Raw genomic sequence first — 24,698 nt, 5'->3', positions numbered from 1 at the left:
CTCCTCGGGCCTGTTACCATGCTGTGTCTCTAAGACAAAAACCAACTCCTTAGCAGAGCATATTGAAATTCAACTGAAGACCATCCGATTTTCTATTGACAGTCTGTCCGCAAATTATGAAGATCTGACTTTTGGACACCCCGACATATGAACGATCTCCCATAATATTATAGAATTCAATAAATTCACCTGGGTTAGAAAGCATGTCTTATGGACGAGCCCGGGCAAAGGAGGATGAGAGGTGACTTGATAGAGGCGTGTAAGATGATAAGAGGCGTAGATCGAGTGAGAGCGACAAAGGGCAACAGGGAGCCTTTTCCCCCCAGAGTGTAAAGGCACTCACAGAGTGATGGGTGTGTGGAACATGCTATTGGGGTAATGGGAGAGGCAGATACATTAGAGACATTTAAGAGACTCTTAGATGGGCATGTGGATGAAAGGAAAATGGAAGGATATGGGGGAGGGAAGGTTTAGATTGATCTTGGATTAAGTCAAAAGGTCGGCACAACAGCACGGGCCGAAGGGCCTGTAGGTCTAACACTTCTGCCATTCAGTTTTTCTTGCGTCTCCAGCCTGTCACAAACATTCCCTTTACTCTGAAAACATTATGCAGATGCTGGAAATCTAAACCTCTGCCCTGAAGATGGATGATCAACGTAAAATATTAACCCTTTTTCCTCTCTCCACAGATGCTGCCTGACCTGCGGAGTATCCCAACATTTTTTGGCCTCCTTGACTGGCTAAAAGTAAACAGAGATGAGACATAAATGGATTTTTTTTACGTTAATGAGAGGAGTGCTACAAGGATCAATAGCTTAGATGAAGACACCAAAATATGGTTGCCTAACTAACTGACAATGCAAAGATGGGGAAGGAAACTGTCATGGGGAAATAGTCTACAACTAGATATTGATACTCAGTACTATGTAGAAGCCTCTCTATTTCCTCATACAATTTGTAATGAGGTGTGGAGTGTACTCTAACAGCGAGTCATCGTCCTAGAAAATTTTCTTGTGACCACAAGACCCTGTTGGACATTGATGGTGTGGAATGTCACCACTCCAATTCGTTGGTTTATTGGCAAATGGCGGGGGAGAGCATGACCTCGACTGGGGCGAGTACTAGACCCCAAGTCAAGGTGATGCCTGTTGCAGCCACCCGGGGGAAGCGTCGGAGTCGGACACTCCACCGGAGTACTGGAGGCAGTGCGTCGCAGTGTCCAAGCTGGAGTTGGTGTCGCACTCCAGTGTCTGCTCAGCAGAAGACAAGATGTGTTGTGTTCGACTGCAGTTAGGGACTCATGGACTTGGACTATATTTTTTTTGTGTGACTGTAGATTACCACTATCTTATATGCGCTATATGTGCCTAGTGTTACGTATGACTGTTGGTACTGTGTTTTGCACTTTGGCCCAGGAGCAGTGCTGTTTGTATTCATGGGCATTCATGTATGGTTGAATGATTATTAAACTTGAATTTGATAGGTAAATACAGGGGCAACAGCCTGGCAAATAGAGTACAATGTGGGGAAACAAGAAACTACATGGGAGAAAAGAAAGCATATTAACTAAATAGCATGAGATTGTCAAGCTCAGAGATGCAGAAGGATCTGGTAGCCTAATTCAGTGACCAGAAAAAGGCTGGCATGCAGGTTACAACAAGAAATGAGAAAGAAAATGTTATGGTTTACTGAGAGATTACACTTCAGGTCATGAGACACCTGCAAGTTCTGTGTATAGTGCTGGTCTCTTAGGAAAGTATTGGATGCGGTCCAGAAACTGAGCAAACTAATAATAACTTTATAACCTGCATATGTTCATCCTATTTATATCCATCATTATATTGTTTACCTCTATAAGATCTCCTCTCATTCTCCTGCACTCCAGGGAATGAAGTCTTAACCTTTTCAACCTTTAACTCAGGTTCTCAAGTCCTGACAACATCCTTATAAATATTCTCCGCACTCTTTCAAGCTTATTGACATCTTTCTTGGAGGTAGGTAACCAAACCTGCACACAGTACTCCAAATTCAGCCTCAACAACATCTTGCACAACTTCAACATAACATCCCAAAAGTTTGTATTCAATGCCCTGATTTATGAAGCCATATGTGCTGAAAGGTCCCTTTATGATCCTATCTACCTGTAAAGTCTCTTTCAAGGAATTATGGAACTGCATTCTCAGATCTACCACACACCTCAGAGCCTTACCCTGGTTTGTCATACCAAATTGCAACACTTCACATGTCTGTGTTAAATTCCATCTGTCATTTTTCAGCCAATTTTTCCAGCTGATTCACAAGTTTTGATAGCCTTCCTCACTGTCCACTACGCCCCCAGTCTTGGTGTCATCGACAAAGTTGCTGATCCAGTTCACCAGATCTCAGTTCTAAACACTACTCTTTGTTCCCAAACAGTGGGACCAGGTCCTAGATCCTCAATAAGGAGAAAAGTCCTCCTTACATCTGGCCTGTCAAGCCCTTTTAGAAAGGGCGAAATGAGACCTCTTCTCATTTTTCTAAACTCCAGGGAACACAGTCCCACTCTAAGATGATGGAGACCCGAAGTCAATGATAGCCTAAGCTACACTAGGATGTAAGGGCCCAAGAAGGAGAGGGTGAAGGATACAGTCCCATTCTACTCGATCTCTCCTCATATGGTAAATTCTACCTTCCCTGCAACCAATCCAGTGAACTCTCAAGTACGTCCTTCCATGGAGAAGGAGACTAAAACTTCAGTCCATACTCCTGGTGCGATCTCATCAACACTCTGTCTGGTTTTATTTAGGTTTCATTTAGACTTCCTTATTTCTATAATCAAATCCACTCGTTAGAAAGTCCCGAACTGCCTGCTGCATTTGCACACTGGACTTCCTGGGTTCTAGCACATCCTCTGAACCTCAACAATTGTTGGGATGCCTCAAGAAAGTGGCATCCATCATTAAGGATCTTTAACACCCAGGACAGGCCCTCTTCACATTACTACCATCAGGGAGGAGGCACAGGGGCCTGAAGCACTCTCAACAATTTAGTTTCTTCCCCACCATCACCAGATTTCTGAAAGGATCATCAACGCTACCTCACAGCTTACTTATTTTATATGTATATTGCTTATTGGAACTTAGTAGTAATTTATATCCTGCTGGCACAATGTCACGACACAATAGTAAACCTGATTCTGATTCTGATTCTGAAAGGGTAGGTTATTTTATGAGGGAAGGTTGGGCGTGCAAGCCATATACAACTGCACGATTTCAGATGAGTGTGAACGAAGGACAGAAATATGAGATCCTGAGTGACCTCCTGTTTACGGTCAGGCAGGAGGTACAGAAGCCTGAATTCCCACACATCACCCGGTTCAGGAATGGTTACTCTCCCACAACCAGCACAATTCTAATCTCACCTCAGCTGCAGAATGCGACAGATCACCTGTGGCACTACAGTGAATTTGCCCCAATATTTTTTTATCCCTACACTGTCTTACATAATTTATATTCTGTGGGTTCTCTGTGACTATGTGCTGGTGATGATACTGCAAGCAAGTTTGTTTGTTGTACCTGTACGTCAGCGTGAGAATAAAAACGGCTTGACTTGACTGAGTGGATATGGGGACAATGTTTCCTCTAGGGCAGGTGATCCCAATCTTTTTTATGCCAGAGACCAATACCATTAAGCAAGGACTCCTTGGGCCCCAGGTTGAAAAGCCCTGCTGTAGGGAGAATCTAGAGAACAGTTTAAAGACAAATAGAGTAGGTCCATCTTTCTCCCTTCTCAGAGGGTCAGGGGTCATTGGAATTCTCAGTCCATAAGGCACAGGAGCAGAATCAGGCCATTTGACCCATTGAGTCTTCTCCACCATTCCATCATAGTCATAGAAAAGTACAGCACAAAAGCAGACCCTTTGGCCCATCTAGTCCATGTTGAACCTTTTAAACTGCCTACTCCCATCAACCCGCACTGGGTCCATAACCCTCCATACCCCTAACTTCCATGTAAACTTCTCATAAATGTTGAAATCAAGCTCACATGCACCACTTGCACTAGCAGCTTGTTCCACACTTTCATGACCCGCTGAATGAAGAAGGTTCCCCTCGTGTTCCCCTTAAACTTACACCTTTCACCTTTAACCCATGACCTCTAGTTGTAGTCCCACCCAACCTCAGTGGAAAAAGCCTGGTTGCATTTCCCTATCTACACCCCTCATAATCTTGTATGCCTCAATCAAATCTCCTCTCAATCTTCTATGTGCCAAGGAATAAAGTCCTAGCCTATTCAATGTTTCCTTATAATTCAGATCCTCCAGTCCCGGCAACATCCTTGTAAGTTTTCTCTGTACTCTTTCAACCTTACTTACATCCTTCCTGTAGGTAGGTGACCAAAACTGCACACAATACTCCAAATTAGGCCTCACCAATGTCTTATATAATGTCAACATAACTTCCCATCTCCTGTACTCAATTCTTTGATTTATGAAGGAAAATAGACGGCTGATTTTCACAATCTGAGAATACTGCAAGGAGTCTTACACCAATACACGTGACCATTATTGCCCTGCAGGAAATGCAGTGGTCAAATGGCAGACTTGCAGCTCCCACAGCATCAGTCCAGTGCAACCAGATTAGAGGTAGTGATTTAGTCTTCATTATCTAATGAGGGAGGGTTATGGTCTGGGTGCAGTTTGATGGGAGCAGCCAGTTTAAATAGTTCAGCACGGACTAGATGAGACGAAAGGCCTGTTTCTGTAGCATATTTTTCTATGGGTCTGTCTATCGGCCAACAACACTAACTCCCCTTTTCTGCTTTGCAATAATGACCATAAGACATTGGAGCAGAATTAGGCCATTCGGCCCATGGAGTCTGCTCTGCCATTCCATCATGGTTAGTTTATTTTCCGTCTCAATCCCAATCTCCTGCTTTTTCCCCATAACCTCTGATGCCCTGACCAACCAAGAACATACCGACCTCCACTTTAAAAGTACCCAATGACTTGGCCACCACAGCTGTCTGAGGCAATGAATTCCACAGATTCACCACCTGCTGGCGAAAGGAATGCTTCCTCATCTCTGTACTAAAGGGATGAGGCCTCTTCTTGCTCCTAATTCATAGGGTCCAAGGTTCATATTCATTCCTACCCTTCACCTTGTCCTGCAACTCAAAACCTGCCTGTTTTCTAACCTTTCCCAGTTCTGACAAGAGGCCAGCGACCTCAGATATTTCCACAGCTTAACTGACCCCACCAAAACATCAAGGGGACGAGTGGAGCAGAGGGGTTACATCAGGAGGTGGGAGAGAGGAGTAACAGAGATGGCGGTAGGCGTGGGGAGGAGAGGGAGGGGGAAGATGGGCAAGAGCAAGGGATAAGGGAGGTCACAACAGGGGTAAGAAAGATGAGAAAGTAGGGTATAACAGTGGGAAGGAAAGAAGAGGAGGAGGGGAATGGGTGCAGGGACAAAGGGGAGGGGGGACATTGGCAAAGGGGACGGAGTGGAAGGGCGATGGAGATGGGGTGCAAAGTGGACATTGTGGTGGGAGCCCAAGTGGATGTAGGAGGGGCAAAGTGGGTGGGGAGGGGGGCAAATTGGAGGGGGGAGCAAGGTGGAAAGAGAGCGAGCAAAGGAGACGATGCGAGACGTGATCCGCCGCGTTCAGAAACACTCACCCGAGACATTGAGCCGCCCACCCTCGAACCATCGGATCTTGCCCCGGGACAGGTCACAGTCGCTCACCGTGTGGAAGGGGCTGATCCAGGACAGTCGGTCCCTGGCCAGCGCCCCCCAGAACCGCTCGGTCTGCTGCAAGGAGAATTCCCGCAGAGCCGGGTAGTCCCGGACCCCGGCGAAAGCCGCCGCCTCGGGCATAAACGCCGAGATGTTGTCGCTGGAGCAGCACCGGGCGAGCAGCGAACCGAGACGTCCCGGCAGGAGGACCCGGAGCGAGGCGAGGGGTCTCTTCACCAGCCACATGGTTCAGCCGCGGTCCCAGGAACCGCAACCGGTTCAGCGGAGCTCAAGGCAGCGAGCGGACGCCGAGCTGGGAACCTGCCCCGGGGCGGGTGACGAAGTCCACATCTGCTTTGGGTTTCGCGTTTGAAATGTGATCGCGTCGCTTTCCAGCTCCTCCTGCTATCCCGTCGTCCGACCTTTCAGCAATTCCCTCCGATTAACATCTAAACTTCCCAACATTCAAGAAGTTGGTATAAGTACTGGATGCCACGGCGATGGTCCAGATGCAAGTCAATGGGGACCAGGCAGAATAATAGATTTTAATGACAGGCGTGTTTCTATGGTGCAGGGCTCTGTGACTCTGTTTACTCTCTCCACGTTTCAGTTAGAATTATAGACTAATTACGCAACAGAAGCAAACTCAACCGTCTATCTGGTCCATGCCATCGAAGCCAAGGTGCCTATCTAACTTAATTACTTATCTAAGCCCATCACCCCTACTGGGTCATAGGCAATCGACAGCAGCTGGCCAGGACCCTCTGTCCTGGACCAGTCCTTCAAGTTTCCTCAGATGCAGTCCATCTTCTCCTGCCTCTCCCAGGGATGAGGTCGTTAGAGCTTCTGTTGGTATTTCAGTAGCAGTGGGTTTTAAGGTGATGGGGTTGTTAGCCCCATGTCCTTCTCCTTTCAAAGCCAGGCTTGGCACCATCCACGGTGCAGTTATGCCCACCTAAGCTGGTCCCATTTGCCCGTGTCAATTAGTAAATAACACTTTGTGACAATTTTGTTACTGGGATGTAGAACAACACAGAAGCTCTTCAGCCCACAATGTCTATGCTAGCCATGAAGGACAACATGTCCAGAATTGTCTGTTTTCTCTTCAGATTCTTTTTCTCTTCTGTTTCTGAGCATCATAGAGGTGAGATTTGCTGAGAACTTTTTTTTCATCCTTCCTGTGATGTCCACAGCAGATGCCTTCTCATTGGCTCTTCGCTCAACCCTGGAACATCTGGACAGCAAAGATGCATACATCAGGATGCTCTTTGTTAAGTACAGCCCAGCATTCAATGCCTTCGTCCCCTCAAAACTAATCAATAAGCTTCAAGACATTGGCCTCAATATCTCCTTGTACAATTGGATCTTCGATTTCCTCACTTGCAGACCCCAGTTTGGATCGGCAATGACATCTCCTCTACAATCTCCATCAGTACGGGTACACCACAAGACGGTGTGCTTAGCCCCCTGCTCTACTCACTTTATATTTATGACTGTGAGGCTAAGCGCAGCTCCGATGCCATATTCAAGTTTGCCGACAACGTCACTGTCTTGGCCGAATCAAAGGTGGTGATGAATCAGGATACAGGAGGGAGACTGAAAATCTGGCTGAGTGGTGTGACAACCTCTCACTCAATGTCGGTAACACCAAGGAGCAAAATTATCAACCTCAGGAGGAGAGACTGGAGGTCCATGAGCCAGTCCTCATTGGAGGATCAGAGGTGGAGGGAGTCAGCAATATCAAATTCCTCAGTGTTATAATTTCAGAGGACCTGTTCTGGGCCCAGCACAGAAGTGCAATTAAGAAGAAAGTACGATAGCGCCTCTACTTCCTTATAAGTTTGCAAAGATTTGTCGTGACATCCAAAACATTGACAAACTCCTATAGATGTGAGGTGGAGAGTATATTGACTGATTACATCACAGCCTGGTATGGAAACACCGATGCCCTTGAACAGAAAATCCTACAAACGGTATTGACTATGGCTCAGTCCATCACAAGGAAAGCCCTCCCCACCGTTGAACACATCTACACAGAACTTTGTCGCGGAAAGCAGCATCTATCATAAGGAATCCCTACCACTCGCTTCTCGCTGCTACCATCAGGAAGAAGGCACGGGAGCTTCAGGACTCACACCACCTCGTTCAGAAATAGCTCTTACTTCTCAACCATCAGGTCCTTGAACCAAAGGAGATAACTTCACTCATTTTCACTTGTCCCATCATTGAAATGTTTCCACAACCTATGGAATCATTTTCACCTTCATTTCATGTTCTCAATATTTGTTGTTTACTTGTTTATAATAATTATTATTTTTCCCCTTTCTTTTTGTATTTGCACAGTCTGTTGTCTTTTGCACACTGGTTGTCTGCCCTGTTAGTGTGGTCTTTAATTGATTCTATTATAGTTATTGTATTCATCGAGAATGCCTGCAAGATAATGAACCTCAGGGTTTTATATGCTGATCTACAGTATATGTACTTTGATAATAAAATTACTTTGAACTCTGATCTAATCAGGCAATCAGTTTTGTACAGTACTCAAGATGTCGGTCGAACAGAAGTCTGTCACATGACCTCGACATTTACACAAACACTGATTAACGAGTGCGTCATTTGCTTTCTTTACCATGCTAAGAACTTGCTCTTTTCAATCAACAAAATCTAAAGAAAAGGGGCATTAAATATTATATTATTGGAATATTAATAGAATAATATGCCAAAGTCCAGAAAATCTGCCCGGAGATTCAAGAGTGGCAGACCAATGGAATTTCACTAAACTAATTTTCCCATAATTAAAACACCACAACCAGAAAACCCAGAATCTCTGTCAATGTACAGACCACTCAGGGTCACTTCACAGCAGGCTGGAATTAACGCAATCTCAGTTCAGAGCAGTTGTTCAAGAACAGAACATTCAAGGGAACCTCATGATGTTTGGAAACTCCGTAACCAGAAGACACTGATCTGTCATAAAATCATAGAAAAGTACAGAAACAGGCCTTTCGGCCCATCTAGTCCACACTGAACCATCTGGACAACGAAATAAAACTGCAGAAGCTGGAACTTCCAGAGTGTAGCTGACAGCTTGGCTAAGAAGCCTGGATTTGAGGAGAGCAAGTATCTCAGAGTTCTATAGGTGTGAGGGAAGGGGAGAATAAAAAAGCATGGAGTTAATCAGGGACATGCATTGGAACTTATGTCCAACCACTGTTGGAAGAATGAGTTGACCACAAATACGGGAAAACTCCAATAATCTGGCAGATTGAGACTTCGATGATACTGCACTGACTGACCATCCAAATGAAAGTCTCAACCTGAAAAGATGACCATCCACTCTCCTCCTTAGAAGTCTATCCAGCATTTTGTGTGTATCTGATTTTCCAGTCTGTCAGATGTTTATTTCTACTTCACATTTTAAAACATCTACTTTATGTACAGTACCACTCAGAAGACTTAATCAGGCACCTATATACAGTCTATAGCTAGGGTGCCTAAGATTCTTGCGCAGTACCATATTTGTCAATGTGGAGCCGAGAGCAAGTTTGTAAACCTGGTGGGAGCAAATGACGTTGGGGATAGCGAGGGTGGAGCGCAGCGTGACGGATGTGGGACAGGTGACAGAAAAGAGGTGTCGGCTCAGGGGTGGGGTGAGTGTAGGCACACCCGACTCTGAGACACAACGCACCTGTAGCATGGCAGAGATGAGAAGAGGGGATGACCCAGACAGTGAGGGTCCTCAACGATTTTATGCCACTTTCTTGAGTCGCCACCTTTTGAAAATTGGGGTGAGAGAGGTTTTACACAAACTCTGCTCAAAAGTACTGCTCAGCCAGTGAGTAAGAAACAGACAAGGACTCTGATCTGTGCTCCTAGTGCACTGGTGGTCCACAGTTTGGACCTCAGCACCAAGCTGCTCCGGAACAATGAGTAAGCCAATTGCCAAACTATTAAAGTTTCCAGATAATCAATTGCCCAACAATATACGCCCATGCCTGAGTGTATGTGGAAATATAATGTGCTTAATTATCATCCGGCGGGTTTATCTGAAAGGTGACCATAAAATTCTATTAATCTATATCCTTTTGCAGAGAGCAGCAACTGCTGACGTGTTTGAGGTCTTCAGGATTAAGCAAGGGGTAGAAAAATGGAAGAAGTACTTTCACATTTAAAGAACAGATGTACAGGAACACAGATCAAGAAATTTTAGACAAATAGAAGATTGAGGGGGATCTTATTAAAACTGATCAAACTGACCAATAGAGTGGATTTGGAGAGGATGTTTCCTGTAATTGGGGAGTCCGGCACCAGGGGGCACTGCCTCAGAACATAAGGACGCTCATTTAGAACTGAGAAGAGGAAGAATTTCTTTAGCCAGAGGGCAGTGAATCTGAGGAACTCATTGCTGCTGACAGCTGTGGAGGCCAAGTTACTAGGCATATTTAAAGTGGAAGATGATTAGTAAGGGCATCAAAGGCTACGGGGAAGAGGCAGGAGAATGGGATTGAGAGGGATAATAAATCAGCCATGATAGAATGTCACAGCAGACTCAATGGACCAAATGGTATTATGGTCTTAAAAGACAGTCCTGATGAAGAGTCTTGGCCCAAAATGTTGACTGTTTAGAAGGATTTAGAAGGATGAGAGGGGATCTGATTGAAACATATAAGATTATTAAGGGATTGGACATGCTAGAGGCACGAAGCATGTTCCCACTGATGGGTGAGTCCAGAACTAGAGGCCACAGCTTAAGAATAAGGGGTAGGCCATTTAGAACAGAGATGCAGAAAAACTTTTTCACCCAGAGAGTGGTGGATATGTGGAATGCTCTGCCCCAGAAGGCAGTGGAGGCCAAGTCTCCAGATGCATTCAAGAGAGAGTTAGATAGAGCTCTTACAGATAGCGGGGTCAAGGGATATGGGGAGAGGGCAGGAATGGGGTACTGATTGTGTATGTTCAGCCATGATCACAGTGAATGGCGGTGCTGGCTAGAAGGGCCGAATGGCCTACTCCAGCACCTACTGTCTACTGTCTATTGTCTATTGTTTATTCATTTCCATGGATGCTGCCTGGCCTGCTGAGTTCCTCCAGCATTTTGTGTGTGTTGTCTTGGATTTCCAGTAGATTTTCTCATGCTTGCGAAGGGGTAGATTGATCCTTGTGTTCTGTATCATGCAAAGGTCTTAGGCACCCTAGATTTTTCAATATGGTTTCAGATGCTATGGCCTCCACAGAGCCCCGATCTCAACATCTTTGAGACTGGTTGGGATTACCTGGAGAAATAGAAATAAGCGAGATAGCCAAAGTCTGCAGAAGAACTGTGACAAGTTCTCCAAGATGCTCTGAACAATCTACCAGCTGATTTCCTTACAAAACTGCACGACATTGCTTCTAAGAGAATTGATGCAGTTTTAAAGGCAAAAGGCGCTCACACCAAATATTGATATGATTTGGTACTTTTACAGCTTACAGCTCTTTATAGTAATTTTTTGATATTTAAGAAACTTTTCAATTGATTATTTTTGAAAACATCTTCGCTTTGCAGATTTTTTTTAACATGTGTCTAAGACTTTTGCTCAGTACTGCAGGTTAAAAGAACAGCACAAAATTGTGGGCCGAAGGGCCTGTAGTGTGCTGTACTGTTCTACATTCTAGTACAGGTTTTACTTGGGAGGGAAGGAATGTAAAGGTGATCTGAGAGGTATGATTTGCATACAAAGGGTGGTAGTTATCCGGAACGAGGAACACAAAATTAAAACACTGAAATATATTTCAGACGGGTACTTGGATAGGAAACACATGGAAATGGTCTTAGAGCAGGCAAATGAGACTAGTATAGCCAGGCCATTACAGTCAGCAAGGATGAGGGAGGCTGAAAAGGTTCATTTATGTGCTGTAAAATTCCGTGATTCTGCAATGTGTGAACAGCTGAAATATGGGCAACAATGGCTCGGTGCAAGATGGTTGGGAATGTTGCCAAGGGTGCGTTGGGTAGACTAATCCAGCTGCAATAACACATACACAACTCCCAGAATTCCCTGGCAGGATGGTGGCCGAGCTGTGCTTCTGTGCAGAGTTTGCGTAAAACTCCCTCACCTCCAACAAACTGTTTCAGAAAAGCCAGTCTGCTTGCATTCCCTGGAGCGAAGGGGACTGAGGGATGACTTTACAGAGATACAGAAAAGAGATACATAAATGTACCGCAAGCATTAATGTATTATTTTACACAATAGAGTTACAGGTGTTCCCCCACCCCCCACCTTTACAAAGGTAGAGCGTTCCTATGAAACCTTTCTTAAGCCGAAATAGCGTAAAGAGAAGAACCATTAATTTATACAGGAAAAATTTTCATAAAAGCAAAAATCCACTTTGTAATGTGAAAACAGGTTGCTAATGTAGGTCTTTTGCAAAAGTGAAGTAGCATAAAGTGAACATTTGTAAAGCAGGGGACACCTGTATGTTAGAGATTATAATATATAATAAAGACTGTACACTCACTGGCCTCGTTATTGGGTACATCATGTACCTGATAGAGTGGCCACTGAGTGTATGTTCATGGTCTTATGCTGTTGTAACCCATCCACTTCAAGGTTTGATGTGTTGTGTGTTCAAAGATACTCTTCTGATACTGATATATCACGTGGTTATTTGAGTTACTGTCACCTTCCTGTCAGCTTGAACCAATCTGACCATTCTCTTCTGCCCTCTCTCATTAACAAGGCATTTTCACTCACAGTACTGCTCCTCACAGGATGCTTTCTTTTGTTTTTCACACCAACCTCTGTAAACTTTAGAAAATATTACTTGTGAAAATCCCAGGAGACTGGCAGGTTCTGAGATACTCAAACCACCCCATCTGGCGCCAACAATCATTGCACAGTCAAAGTCACTTAGATCACATTGCTTCCCCACTCTGATGTTTGGTCTGAACAACAACTGAACATCTTGGCCATGTCTGCATGCTTTTATGTATTGAGTTGCTGTCAAATGATTGGCTGATAGTAAGAAGATGGACGGGTTTTACCTAATAAAGCAGCCACCGAGTGTATAATAAAGAAGCATTATTATTTTCGCCTTGTCAACATCTCCACCTTTTAACCCCCACCACCACAACATACACGTCACCTGGCACCATGTGAAATCAATGTTACTTGTACAGCACATCCTGTTTTATAGGGTTGCTTTTATATTTACATTTATTATGTTCCATATGCTTAATGTGTTTTATTTACACAGCTTCATATTCAGAGCAACAATCATTTCATCCTCCTTTACACATACAAATGAAAATGAACTGTCTTAAATCCTGAATCTGGGGTATGAATAGTACAGGCGAAGTTGTGCTGACCATTCAACCTACTCCAAGGTCAATCTAACTCTTCCATCCCTCCATTTCCTTTCATCCATGCGCCTACCTAAGAGTCTTCTAAACACTCCTAATATATCTGCCTCCACCACCAGCCCTGGCAGTGTGTTCCATCCTCTGTGTAAAAACCTTCCTGATATCCCCTTTATACTTTGCTCCAAGCGCACTAAAATGATGTCCTCCAGAAGGATTCCGGCTTGGGAAAAAGGCACTGGCTGTCCACTCTATCAATGCCTCATCCTGCCTTTCATGGCAGGATACTTGGGAGTGTGGAGGAGCAGAGGGATCTGGGGGTACATGTCCACAGATCCTTGAAAGTTGCCTCACAGGTAGATAGGGTAGTTAAGAAAGCTTATGGGGTGTTACCTTTCATAAGTCAAGGGATAGAGTTATGAGTCACGGGGTAATGATGCAGCTCTATAAAACTCTGGTTAGGCCACACTTGGAGTACTGTGTCCAGTTCTGGTCACCTCACTATAGGAAGGATGTGGAAGCACTGGAAAGGGTACAGAGGAGATTTATCAGGATGCTGCCTGGTTTAGAGAGTATGGATTATGATCAGAGATTAAGGGAGCTAGGGCTTTACTCTCTGGAGAGAAGAAGGATGAGAGGAGACATGATAGAGGTATACAAGATATTAAGAGGAATAGACAGAGTGGACAACCAGCGCATCTTCCCTAGGGCACCACTGCTCAGTACAAGAGAACATGGTTTTAAGGTAAGGGGAGGGAAGTTTAAGGGGGATATTAGAGGAAGGTTTTTCACTCAGAGAGTGGTTGGTGCATGGAATGCACTGTCTGAGTCAATGGTGGAGGCAGATACACTAGTGAAATTTAATAGACTACGAGACAAGTATATGGAGGAATTTAAGGTGGGGGGGGTTATATGGGAGGCAGGGTATAAGGGTCAGCACAACATTGTGGGCCGAAGGGCCTGTACTGTGCTGTATTGTTCTATGTTCTATGTATATATTAGACATATACTAGAGATATTACTTATCAAAGTTCAAAGTTTAAATAAGTTTATTATCAAAGTACATATATAACACCATACACAAACCCGAAATTCATTTCCTTGTGGGCATACTCAATAAATCCACAATATAATAATAACCATAATAGAATCAACGAAAGGCCGCACTAACTGGGCATTCAATCAGAGTGCAAAGGACAGCAAACTGTGAAAATGCAAAAAGAAAGAAACAATAACAACAAATAAATAAGCAATAAGTATTAAGAACATTGGTTGTCTGTACCTTCTTCCTGATGGTAGTGGTAAGAAGAGAGCATGGCCTGGGTATTGAGGGCCCCTAATGATGATGCCGCTTTCCTGCGACAATGCTCCGTGTAGGTATATTCAGTGGTGGGGAGGGCTTTACCCAAACTGAGGTGTATCCACTATTTTTTTGAAAGATTTTTCATGTAAGGGCATTGGTGTTTCCATACCAGCCTGAGATGTAATTAGTCAATATACCCTCCACTACACATCTATATAAGTTTGTCAAAGTTTTCGGTCTTCGCAAACTCCTAAGGAGATAGACGTGGTGATTTCTTTTTAATTGCACTTAGGTGCTGGGTCCAGGATAAGTTTTCCAAGATGATAACACTAAGGAATTTAAAGTTGCTGACCCTCTCCACCTCTGATCATCTGATGAGGACTGGTTTCCTCCTCCTGAAGTCAATAATCAGCTCCTTGGTCTTGCTGACCTTTGGTGAGAGGTTGTTGTTATGACACCACTCTGTCAGATTTTCAATCTCCCTCCTATATGCTGATTCATCGCCGCATTTGTTTTGGTCTACAACATTCAGCAAACTTAAATATGGCATTGGAGCTGTGCTTAACCATACGGTCATATCAGAGATGATTATATACTGTATAGTAGAGATACCGCATATAAACTATGAAGGGATAGATGATCAAGTTCTGTTTGCCAAGGTAAGGGTACCAATTTTTTAGCAACGGCTACTTCCCCTCCACCATGACAATTCTGAACAGATAGTGAACCAACCCAACAACACTAACTCATTATTTTTGTCTTGCTTATTTTATTTAAATATTATTGTAGTTTACGGTATATTTTATGTACTGCTGCCACACAACAACAAATTATACAAGATATGTCAGTGATATTAAGTCCAATTAAAAACAAGTGGGCAAGAGTTAAAGTGAAGGGGAAGGACTTCTAAAGGGAATCAGAATCAGAATCAGGTTTATTATCACCAGCATGTGACATGAAATTTGTTAACTTAGCAGCAGCAGTTCAATGCAGTACCTAATCTAGCAGAGAGAAAAAATATTAAAAATAATTATAATAAATAAGTATATATATATATATTGAATAGATTTTTTTTAGATGTGCAAAAACAGATATAGTGTATATTTTTTTAAAAGTGAGGTAGTGTCCAAAGATTCAATGTCCGTAATAATTGGATGGCAGAGGGGAAGAAGCAGTTCCTGAATCGCTGTGTGTGTGCCTTCAGGCTTCTGTACCTCCTACCTGATGGTAACAGTGAGAAAAGGGCATGCCCTGAGTGCTGGAGGTCCTTAATAATGGACGCTGCCTTTCTGAGACACCGCTCCCTGAAGATGTCCTGGGTACTTTGTAAGCTAGTGCTCAAAATGGAGCTGACTAGATTTACAACCTTCTGCTGCTTCTTTCGGTCCTGTGCAGTAGCCCCTCCATACCAGACAGTGACGCAGCCTGTCAGAATGCTCTCCAAGGTACAACTATAGGAGTTTTTGAGTGTACTTGTTGACATGTCAAATCTCTTCAAACTCCTAATAAAGTATAGTCCCTGTCTTCCCTTCTTTATGACTACATTGATATGTTGGGACAGATCTCCTTAGAGATCTTGACACCCAGGAACTTAAAACTGCTCACTCTCTCCACTTCTGATCCCTCTATGAGGATTGGTATGTGTTCCTTCGTCTTACCCTTCCTGAAGTCCACAATCAGCTCTTTCGACACTGATGTTGAGTGCCAGTTTGTTGCTGCGGCACCATTACACTAGTTGGCTCCTGTACACCCTCTCATCACCACCTGAGATTCTACCAACAATCATCAGCAAATCTATAGATGGTATTTGAGCTATGCCCAGCCACAAAGATGTATGTATAAAGAGTGGAGCAGTGGGCTAAGCACACACCCCTGAGGTGCGCCAGTGTTGATCGTCAGCGAGGAGAATGTGTTATCACCAATCCACACAGATTGTGGACTTCTGGTTAGGAAGTCAAGGATACAATTGCAGAGGGAGGTACAGAGGCCCAGGTTCTGCAACTTTTGAATCAGGATTGTGGGAATGATGTTATTAAATGCTGAGCTATAGTCAATGAACAACATCCTGCCGTAGGTGTTTGTGTTGTCTAGGTGGTCTAAAGCCGTGTGGAGAGCCATTGAGATTGCATCTGCCGTTGACCTATTGTGGCGATAGGCAAATTGCAATGGGTCCAGGTCCTTGCTGAGGCAGGAGTTCAGTCTAGTCATAACCAATCTTTCAAAGCATTTCATCATTGTCGATGTGAGTGCTACCAGGCGATAGTCATTAAGGCAGCCCACATTATTCTTCTTAGGCACTGGTATAATAATTGCCTTTTTGAAACAATTGAGAACTTCTGCCCGTAGCAGTGAGAGGTTGAAAATGTCCTTGAATACTCCCGCTAATTGATTGGCACAGCTTTTCAGAGCCTTACCAGGTATTCCATCAGGACCTTCTGCCTTGCAAGGGTTCACTCTCTTTGAAGACAGTCTAACATCGGCCTCTGAGACAGGGATGACAGGGTCATCAGGTGCAGCAGGGATCTTCACAGCTGTAGTTGTGTTCTCCCTTTCAAAGAGGGCAGAGAAGGTGTTGAGTTCATCTGGTAGTGAAGCATCGCTGCCATTCATGCTATTGGGTTTCACTTAGTAGGATAAATGTCTTGCAGACCCTGCCAGAGTTGCCGTGCATCCAATGTCACCTCCGACCTCGTTCAAAATTGTCTCTCACCCTTGAAATAGCCCTCCGCAAATCATACCTGATGCACCATAGAGAGCAATCTAACTGGCTGCATCACCCTCTGCCACAGATCTAGTCTTCAGCAGACGATGTACCTCCCGGTTCATCCACGGCTTTTGTTTTGGGAATGTGCGGTAAGTCTTTGTGGGCACACACTCATCCACACAGGTTTTAATGAAGTCAGTAACAACTGCAGCATATTCATCCAGATTCGAAGATGAATCCCTGAATACAGTCCAGTCCACTGATTCAAAGCAGTCCTGTAGGCACTCCTGTTCTTCCCTTGTCCAAACCTTCTTGGTCCTCACTACTGCTGGTGTTGCAGTCTTCAGTCTCTGCCTATACTCGGGGAGCAGGAGTACAGCCAGGTGATCAGACTTCCCAAAGTGAGGGCATGGAATAGCACGGTAGCCATTTTTGATAGTGTTGTAGCAATGTTCCAGTGTGTTGTTTCCACTGGTGTTGCAAGTGATCTGTTGATGGTAATTGCTTAGTGATTTTTTTCAAGACTGGCCTGGTTAAAATCTCTCTAAACAATGATGAAGGCATTAGAGTGCGCTGTTTCGTGCATGTTGATCCCTTTGCTCAGATCATCTAAAGCGTGCTTGATATTAGCCTGAGGTGGAATGTGCACTGCTACCAGAATGATCCCAGAGAACTCCTGTGGTAAGTAAAAAGAACAGCACTTAGATTATAGATATTCCAGGTCTGGTGAGCAGCATTGGGACAGCACTGATATATTTGTGCACCAAGAAGAGTTGATCATGAGGCATACTCCTCCACCTCTGCTTTGGAAAAAATCTATAGATATATCCTGACCATGTATAGTAAACCCATCTATCTGAATTGCTGGATCCAGTACGGAAGGGGTTAACCAGGATTCCATGAAACAAAGGACTCACGCAGTCCTCATGTCCCCCTGATTCAGCACCCTAGCACTGAGATCATAGGTTTTATTCTGAGGGGGTCAGGATATTTTAACTCAGAGAGTGGCTGATATGACACCAAAGACACGAGCAAATTTTAACTGATGTGCGTGGAGAGCAATCTAACTGCTGGCATCACCCTCTGGTCTGGTCTGGGGGGGCAGTGGGGACGGGGTGGGAGGTGGGGGTCCCTGCGCAGGATCGCAATTAGCTGCAGAGAGTTGTGAACTCAGTCTGCTCCATCATGGCTGATGCACCATCAATAACTCTCGGAGATGTGAGGCAAGATATAGGTCTTTATTGGCTGGAAGAAAGAACAAGCAGCAATTGACCACCACACTGCATCCTGGAGACTGAGGCCGGGGCGGAGTCCCCAATCGCCTTTATACCGGGGTCTGTGGGAGGAGCCACAGGAGCAGTCAGCGGGGGGGGGGGGGGGGCGTGTCCAGACAGGTATATGTAGTTCACCACAATGGGCCTCCCCAGCATCCAGGACATCCATTCCATTCAAAAAGGTGACATCCATCATTAAGGATGCACCTCACTTCGGACATGCCCTCTTCTCATTGCTACCATCATGTAGGAGGTACAGAAGCCTGAAGGCACACACTCAGTGATTCAGGAACAGCTTCTTCCCCTCTGCCGTCTGATTTCTGAATGGACACTGAACCCACTACCTCACTACTTTTATTTTTATCTTTTTCCACTACCTATTTAATTTAACTTAATATATATACTTCTTACTGAAATTTTATTTTTATGTATTGCATTGTACTGCTGCTGCAGAACGACAAATTTCACGACATATGCCGGTGATATTAAACCTGATTTTGATTTCAGAGGGGGTGGTGGAATGCTTGGGAAAGGACACCTTCCTAATGCAGGCAAATTGGATTAGCCAAGATGGGTTAAAGGGCTGGCAAAGCCAGGGAGCCACTGTCTGTTACCCATGGTATCAATGTCTAAAGCTAGGCGAGATGCAAAAGGTTTAAGAGGGATCTTGGGGTAAAAATGTACCCTTTGGTACAAATTTGTTATCTGGAGTGATATTTCTGCGTAATGTGAGCACGTAATGGTTGGCACGATGCTACTACTCCACCAGTGACCCTAGTTTAGTTCTTGCTGCTGTCCGTGAAGAGTTTGCATGTTCTCCCTGTGACTGTGTGGGGATCCTCCCACAGTCCATGGACATACAGATCAGTAGGTTCAGTGGCCACATGGGAGTAATTGAATTGACTTTCTTTCTTACATCCTTCACGTACATGAGGAGTAAAAATCTTTACATTATGTCCACATCTGAATGTGCAATGTGCAATCATAGTAATTTGTAATAATTTATAATAAATAGAACAGTCAATGTAATATAGAGTACACTCAAATCAACATGAGTTTATCAGTCTGATGGCCTGGTGGAAGAAGCTGTCCTGGAGCCTGTTGGTCCTGGCTTTCATGCTGTGGTACCGTTTCCCAGATGGTAGCAGCTGGAATAGATTGTGGTTGGGGTGACTCAGGTCCCCAATGATCCTATGGGCCCTTTTTACACACCTGTCCTTGTAAACGTCCTGAATCATGGGAAGTTCACAACTACAGATGTGCTGGGCTGTCTGCACCACTCTCTGCAGAGTCCTGTGATTGAGGAAAAGTACAGTTCCCATACCAGGCAGTGACGCAGACAATGGGGATACTCTCAATTGTGCCCCTGTAGAAAGTCCTTAGGATTTGGGGGCCCATAGCAAACTTCCTCAACCGTCTGAGGTGAAAGAAGTGCTGTTGTGCCTTTTCACCACACAGCTGCTATGTACAGACCACATGAGGTCCTCGGTGATGTGGATGCCGAGGAACTTGAAGCTGTTCACCCTCTCAACCCCAGATCCACTGATGTCTATAGGGGTTAGCCTGTCTCCATTCCTCCTGTAATCCACAACCAGGTCTTTTGTTTTTGCGAAATTGAGGGAGAGGTCGTTTCCTTGACACCACTATTGAGATAAGGCCCATCAATGTAGTGTTGTCGGCAAATTTAATTAGCAGAATGGAGCTGTGGATGGTGACACAGTCATGGGTATACAGGGAGTAAAGGAGAGGACTTAGTACACAGCCCTGAGGGGCTCCAGTATTGAGAGTCAGAAGGAGCCCACTCTTACAACCTGCTGGCGATCTGCCAGGAAGTCCAGGATCCAGCTGCACAAGGCCGGGTCAAGGCCGAGGTCTCTTAGCTTCTTGTCGAGCCTGGATGGAACTATAGTGTTGAGTGCTGAAATGTAGTCCAAGAACAGCATTCTCACATTAGCATCCTTCTTCTCTAGATGTGTAAGGATGGTATATACAGTACTGGCTATTGACTCAGGGTAACTGGGCAGAGCAGGCCCACTGGGGCCAGTTCCCATGCTGTATCTCTAAATAAAAATAAAAATGAAAATTGGTTCCAATTTCCAGCTCATCCCTGCTGGGTGGCACCATGGCACAGCCAGTACAGCCACTACTTCACGGTACGAGAGATCCCAGGTTCGATTCCAACCTCAAGTTCTCTAGTGTGTGGAATGTTCATGTTCTCCGTGACCTTGTGGGTTTCCTCCGGGTGCTCCAGGTTCCTCACACATTTCAAATTGGTCCCTAGTGTGTTGCTGAAAGTCAAAATCTGGAAGAGCGGGTGAGGAAATGCACAGAATATAAATGTGCCGATGAACCCGTGTCACAGTTATTCCAAACATTGTTTGCTCCCAGTGTATGGCATTGTGTGACATTGGGCGCCATCTAGTGGAAGGGTTAAGAAGCACGAGGGAGGAAGAGTCTGCACTCAATGGTCACTTTATGAGGTACATATCTACATCTGCTCATTAATACAAATACCTAAGCAGCCAATCACGTGGCTGCAACTCAATGCAGAATAGCATGAAGACATGATAAGGAGGTTCAGTTGTTGTTCAGACTAACTTCAGAATGGGAAGAAATGTGATCCAAGGGACTTTGACAGTGGAATGATTGTTGGTGCCAGACAGGGTGGGTTAAGCATCTCAGATAAGAGGTAAGAGGGGAATCAGAGAGGGGAATGGAAGAGGAGGAAAATTTCTGAAAGTTGGAAAAGTTGTTGTTCTTGCCATCAGGTTGGAGGTTACCCCAATGGAATATGAGATGTCGCTTCTCCCACTTGACAGTGCTCTCATTGTGACAGTAGAGGAGGCCGTGGTTCGACACGTCAGAAAGGAAAGTATCTGATTGTTTATCCCATGCTCATCACATTCTGCAGAAGCACCATCCAAAGGTTCTTGACCAGCTTCATCACCGTCTGGCATGGGTATCGCAATGCAGCAGATCCCAAGATCCTGCAACATATGGTGAGCATCTCTGAAACATTATCAAGGTCTCTCCATCCCCCCAATTCAGAACATACATCGGAAGCCCTGATACTCAGTGCCTCCAGCATTGTCAAAAACCCCTCCCATCCTTCCCACAATCTCTTTGACCTCTGGCATTCAGGCAGAAGGTACCACAGCTTAAGAACTGGTCACTTTTCATCTTTTATTGCTGCTGTTTCACATAGTTATACTACAGCTTGTTTCATTATAATAGTGCCAGGAACATTACCCTGTCTTCCATAAACACGCACCTCACACTTTATGCCAACCTGTCAATCTTCAGGCCAGGTCACTCAGGGACTTGTGTTAACATTATTTTGTGACTGTGCGCATTGGATTGTAACTATTTGTGCTGTGTGTGACTGTATATCACGTTGGCACCTTGGCCCCAGAGGAACATTGTTTTGCTTTGTAGTATAAATTTGTACAGTTGAATGACAATAAACTTGAACTTGAGCTTGATTGGGGATTGGAATTAAAATGGTTGGCCAGTAGGAAATCCTGCTTATTGCAGACGGAACAAAATTTGGTTCCCCAATCTACACACCTTTACCTCCCCGCCCATGCTCTCCACTTTCCACAGGGATTGCTCTTTCTGTGATTCCCTTGTCCATTTGTCCCTCACCAGTAATCTCCCTACCGCCACTTAACCCTGCAAGTGGCCTAAATGCTACACCTGCCTATTCACTTCCACCCTTGCCTCCATTCAGGGCCCTAAATAGTCATTCCAGTTGAGACAGCATTTCACCTGCAAGTCTGCTAGGGTCATTTACTGTTGCTGGTGCTGTCGGTGCAGTCCCCTCCATGTCGGTAAGACCCAATGTGGATTTGCGGTCCACTTTGTCAAGCACCTTCACACCATCCGCAACAACCAGGATTTCCCAGTGGCCAACTATTTTAATTCCAATCCCCCTTCCCATTCTGACATGTCAGTCCATGGGCTCCTCTTCTGCCGTGGTTTCCTCCAGCATTTGGTATGTGTTACTCTGCTTTTAAATATACCCAACGACTCAGTGTCCACAGCCATCTGCGGCAACTGATTGCACAGATATACCAGCCTCTGGCTAAAGAAATTCCTCTTCATCTCTGTTCTAAAGGGACATCCTTGTATTCTGAGACTGTGCCCTGTGGCCCTAGACTCTCCAATGTCATTGGAACTATTGCAGCTATTTGAGAAGGAAGACACTGGTTTAATGTGTCACCGGTCACACTTGGCAGCGCAGTATTCTCTCAGCAATACACTGGACCATCGGCACGGAACTTTGCACACAAGTCTCTGGAGTGGGAATTGAATCCAGAACTCTCTGACTCTTAGGCAGAGGTGCTGCTCACTGAGCAACTAACACGTGGTGAAGTGATCATAAATCCACTATAGGACCATAAGACATAGGAGCAGAAGCAGGCCATTTGGCCCATTGACTCTGCTCCACCATTCAGCCATGGCTGATCCCTTTTTATCCCTCTTCAACCCCATTCCCGGCCTTTTCCCCATAACCTTTGATGTTGTGTCCAATCAAGAAACTATCAATCTCTGCCTTAAATACACCCAATGATCTGGTCTCCACGGCTGTATGTTGCAACAAGTTCCACAAATTCACCACTCTTTGGCTAAAGAAATTTCTTTGCATCTATGTTTTAAATGGACGCTCCTCTATCCTGAGGCTGTGCCCTCTTGCCCTAGACTCTCCCACCATGGGAAACATCTTTTCCACATCTACTCTGTCTAGGCCTTTCGACATTCAAAAGATTTCAATAGATCCCTCCTCATCCTTCTAAATTCCAGCAAGTACAGACCCAGAGCTATCAGATGTTCCTTGTATGATAACCCTTTAATTCCTAGAATCATCCTTGTGAACCGCCTCTGGACTCTCTCCAATGACAGCACATCATTTCTTAGATGAGAAGCCCAAAACTGTTCACAATACTCAAGGTGAGGCCTCACTAGTGCCTTATAAAGCATCACATCCTGCTCTTGTATTCTAGACCTCTTGAAATAAATGCTAGCATTGCATTTGCTTTCCTCAGCACCGACTCAACCTGCAAGTCAACCTTTTGGATGTTCTCCCAAGTCCCTTTACATCTCAGATTTTTGGATTTTGTCTCCATTTAGAAAACAGCCTGGACATTTTATTTCTACTACCAAAGTGCATGACCATGCATTCTTCAACATTGTATTTCACTTGCCACTTCCTTGCCCATTCTCCTAATCTGTCGAAGTCCTTCTGCATCCTACCTGTTTCCTCAACACTACCTGCCCCTCCATGAATCTTCGTATCATCTGAAAACTTGGCAACAAAGCCATCAATTCCATCATCTAAGTCACTGATACACAGCATAAAAAGAAGCGGTCCCCAACACCAGTCCCTGCAGAACACCAGTAGTCACTGGCAGCCAACCAGAAAAGGATCATTTTATTCCCACTCCCTGCCTAATACCAATCAGCCAATGCTCTAACCTTGTTAATAACTTTACCATACTAGTATGGGGTCTTAACTTGGTAAGCAGCCTCATGTGTGGCACCTTGTCAAAAGCATTCTGAAAGTCCAAATATACAACATCCACTGCATCCCCTTTATCTATCCTACTTGTAATCTCCTCAAAAAATTCCAATAGCTTTGTCAGGCAAGATTTACCCTTCAGGAAACCATGTTGACTTTGTCCTAACTTATCCTGTGTCAACAAGTAATCCATAACCTCATCCTTAACAATTGACTCCAACATCTTCCCAACCACTGAGGTCAGGCTAACTGGTCTATAATTTCCTTCCTACTGCCTCCCTCCTTTCTTAATGAGTGGAGTGACATTTACAATTTTCCACTCCTCTGGCACTATGCCAGAGTCCAATGATTTTTGAAAGTTCATTTCTAATGCCTCCACGCCACCTCTTTCAGAATCCTAGGGTGCAGTTCATATGATCCAGGTGACTTATGCACCCTTAGGTGTTTCAACTTTTGAGCACCTTCTCTTGTAATGGTAACTGAGCTCATTTCTCTTCCTTCATACACGACAACATCTGGCACACTGTTAGCGTCTTCCACAGTGAAGACTGATATAAAATATTAATTTTGTTCCTCAGTCATCTCCTTGTCCTCCATCATTATTTCTCCAGCCTCATTTTCTAGTGGTCCTAAATCCACTTACATCCTGCTTTTACTTTTTATATACTTGATAAACCTTTTACTATCCACTTCGATATTGTGTGCTAGCTTGCTTTCATATTTCATCTTTTCCCTTCTACTGATTCTTTCAGTTGCTCTCTGTAGGTTTTTAAAAGCTTCCCAATCCTCTACCTTCCTGCTAATTTTTGCTTTGTTGTATGCCCTCTCTATTTTTTTTACATTGAC

General features: G+C 44.5%; 1 protein-coding gene across 2 annotated transcripts in view; it reads right to left on the bottom strand.

The window, feature by feature from the left end:
• The window catches only part of LOC132389426 (acetyl-coenzyme A synthetase 2-like, mitochondrial), an 81,564-nt gene extending 75,312 nt beyond the window's left edge, over positions 1-6,252 (bottom strand). The window contains exon 1 of one of the 2 annotated variants that reach the window (XM_059961960.1): positions 5,657-6,252. In XM_059961960.1, the coding sequence (XP_059817943.1) occupies positions 5,657-5,960 (304 nt within the window). In that variant the 5' untranslated portion in view covers positions 5,961-6,252. The remainder of the gene's footprint in view (positions 1-5,656) is intronic. The other variant, XM_059961955.1, reaches the window with a different exon arrangement.
• Between the last annotated feature and the right edge of the window lie 18,446 nt (positions 6,253-24,698).

This window comes from Hypanus sabinus, chromosome 2 (assembly GCF_030144855.1).
Source record: "Hypanus sabinus isolate sHypSab1 chromosome 2, sHypSab1.hap1, whole genome shotgun sequence".
Lineage (NCBI taxonomy): Eukaryota > Metazoa > Chordata > Chondrichthyes > Myliobatiformes > Dasyatidae > Hypanus > Hypanus sabinus.
Note: the sequence above shows the minus strand (reverse complement) of the source record. Positions and strands in the feature narration are given on the sequence as shown.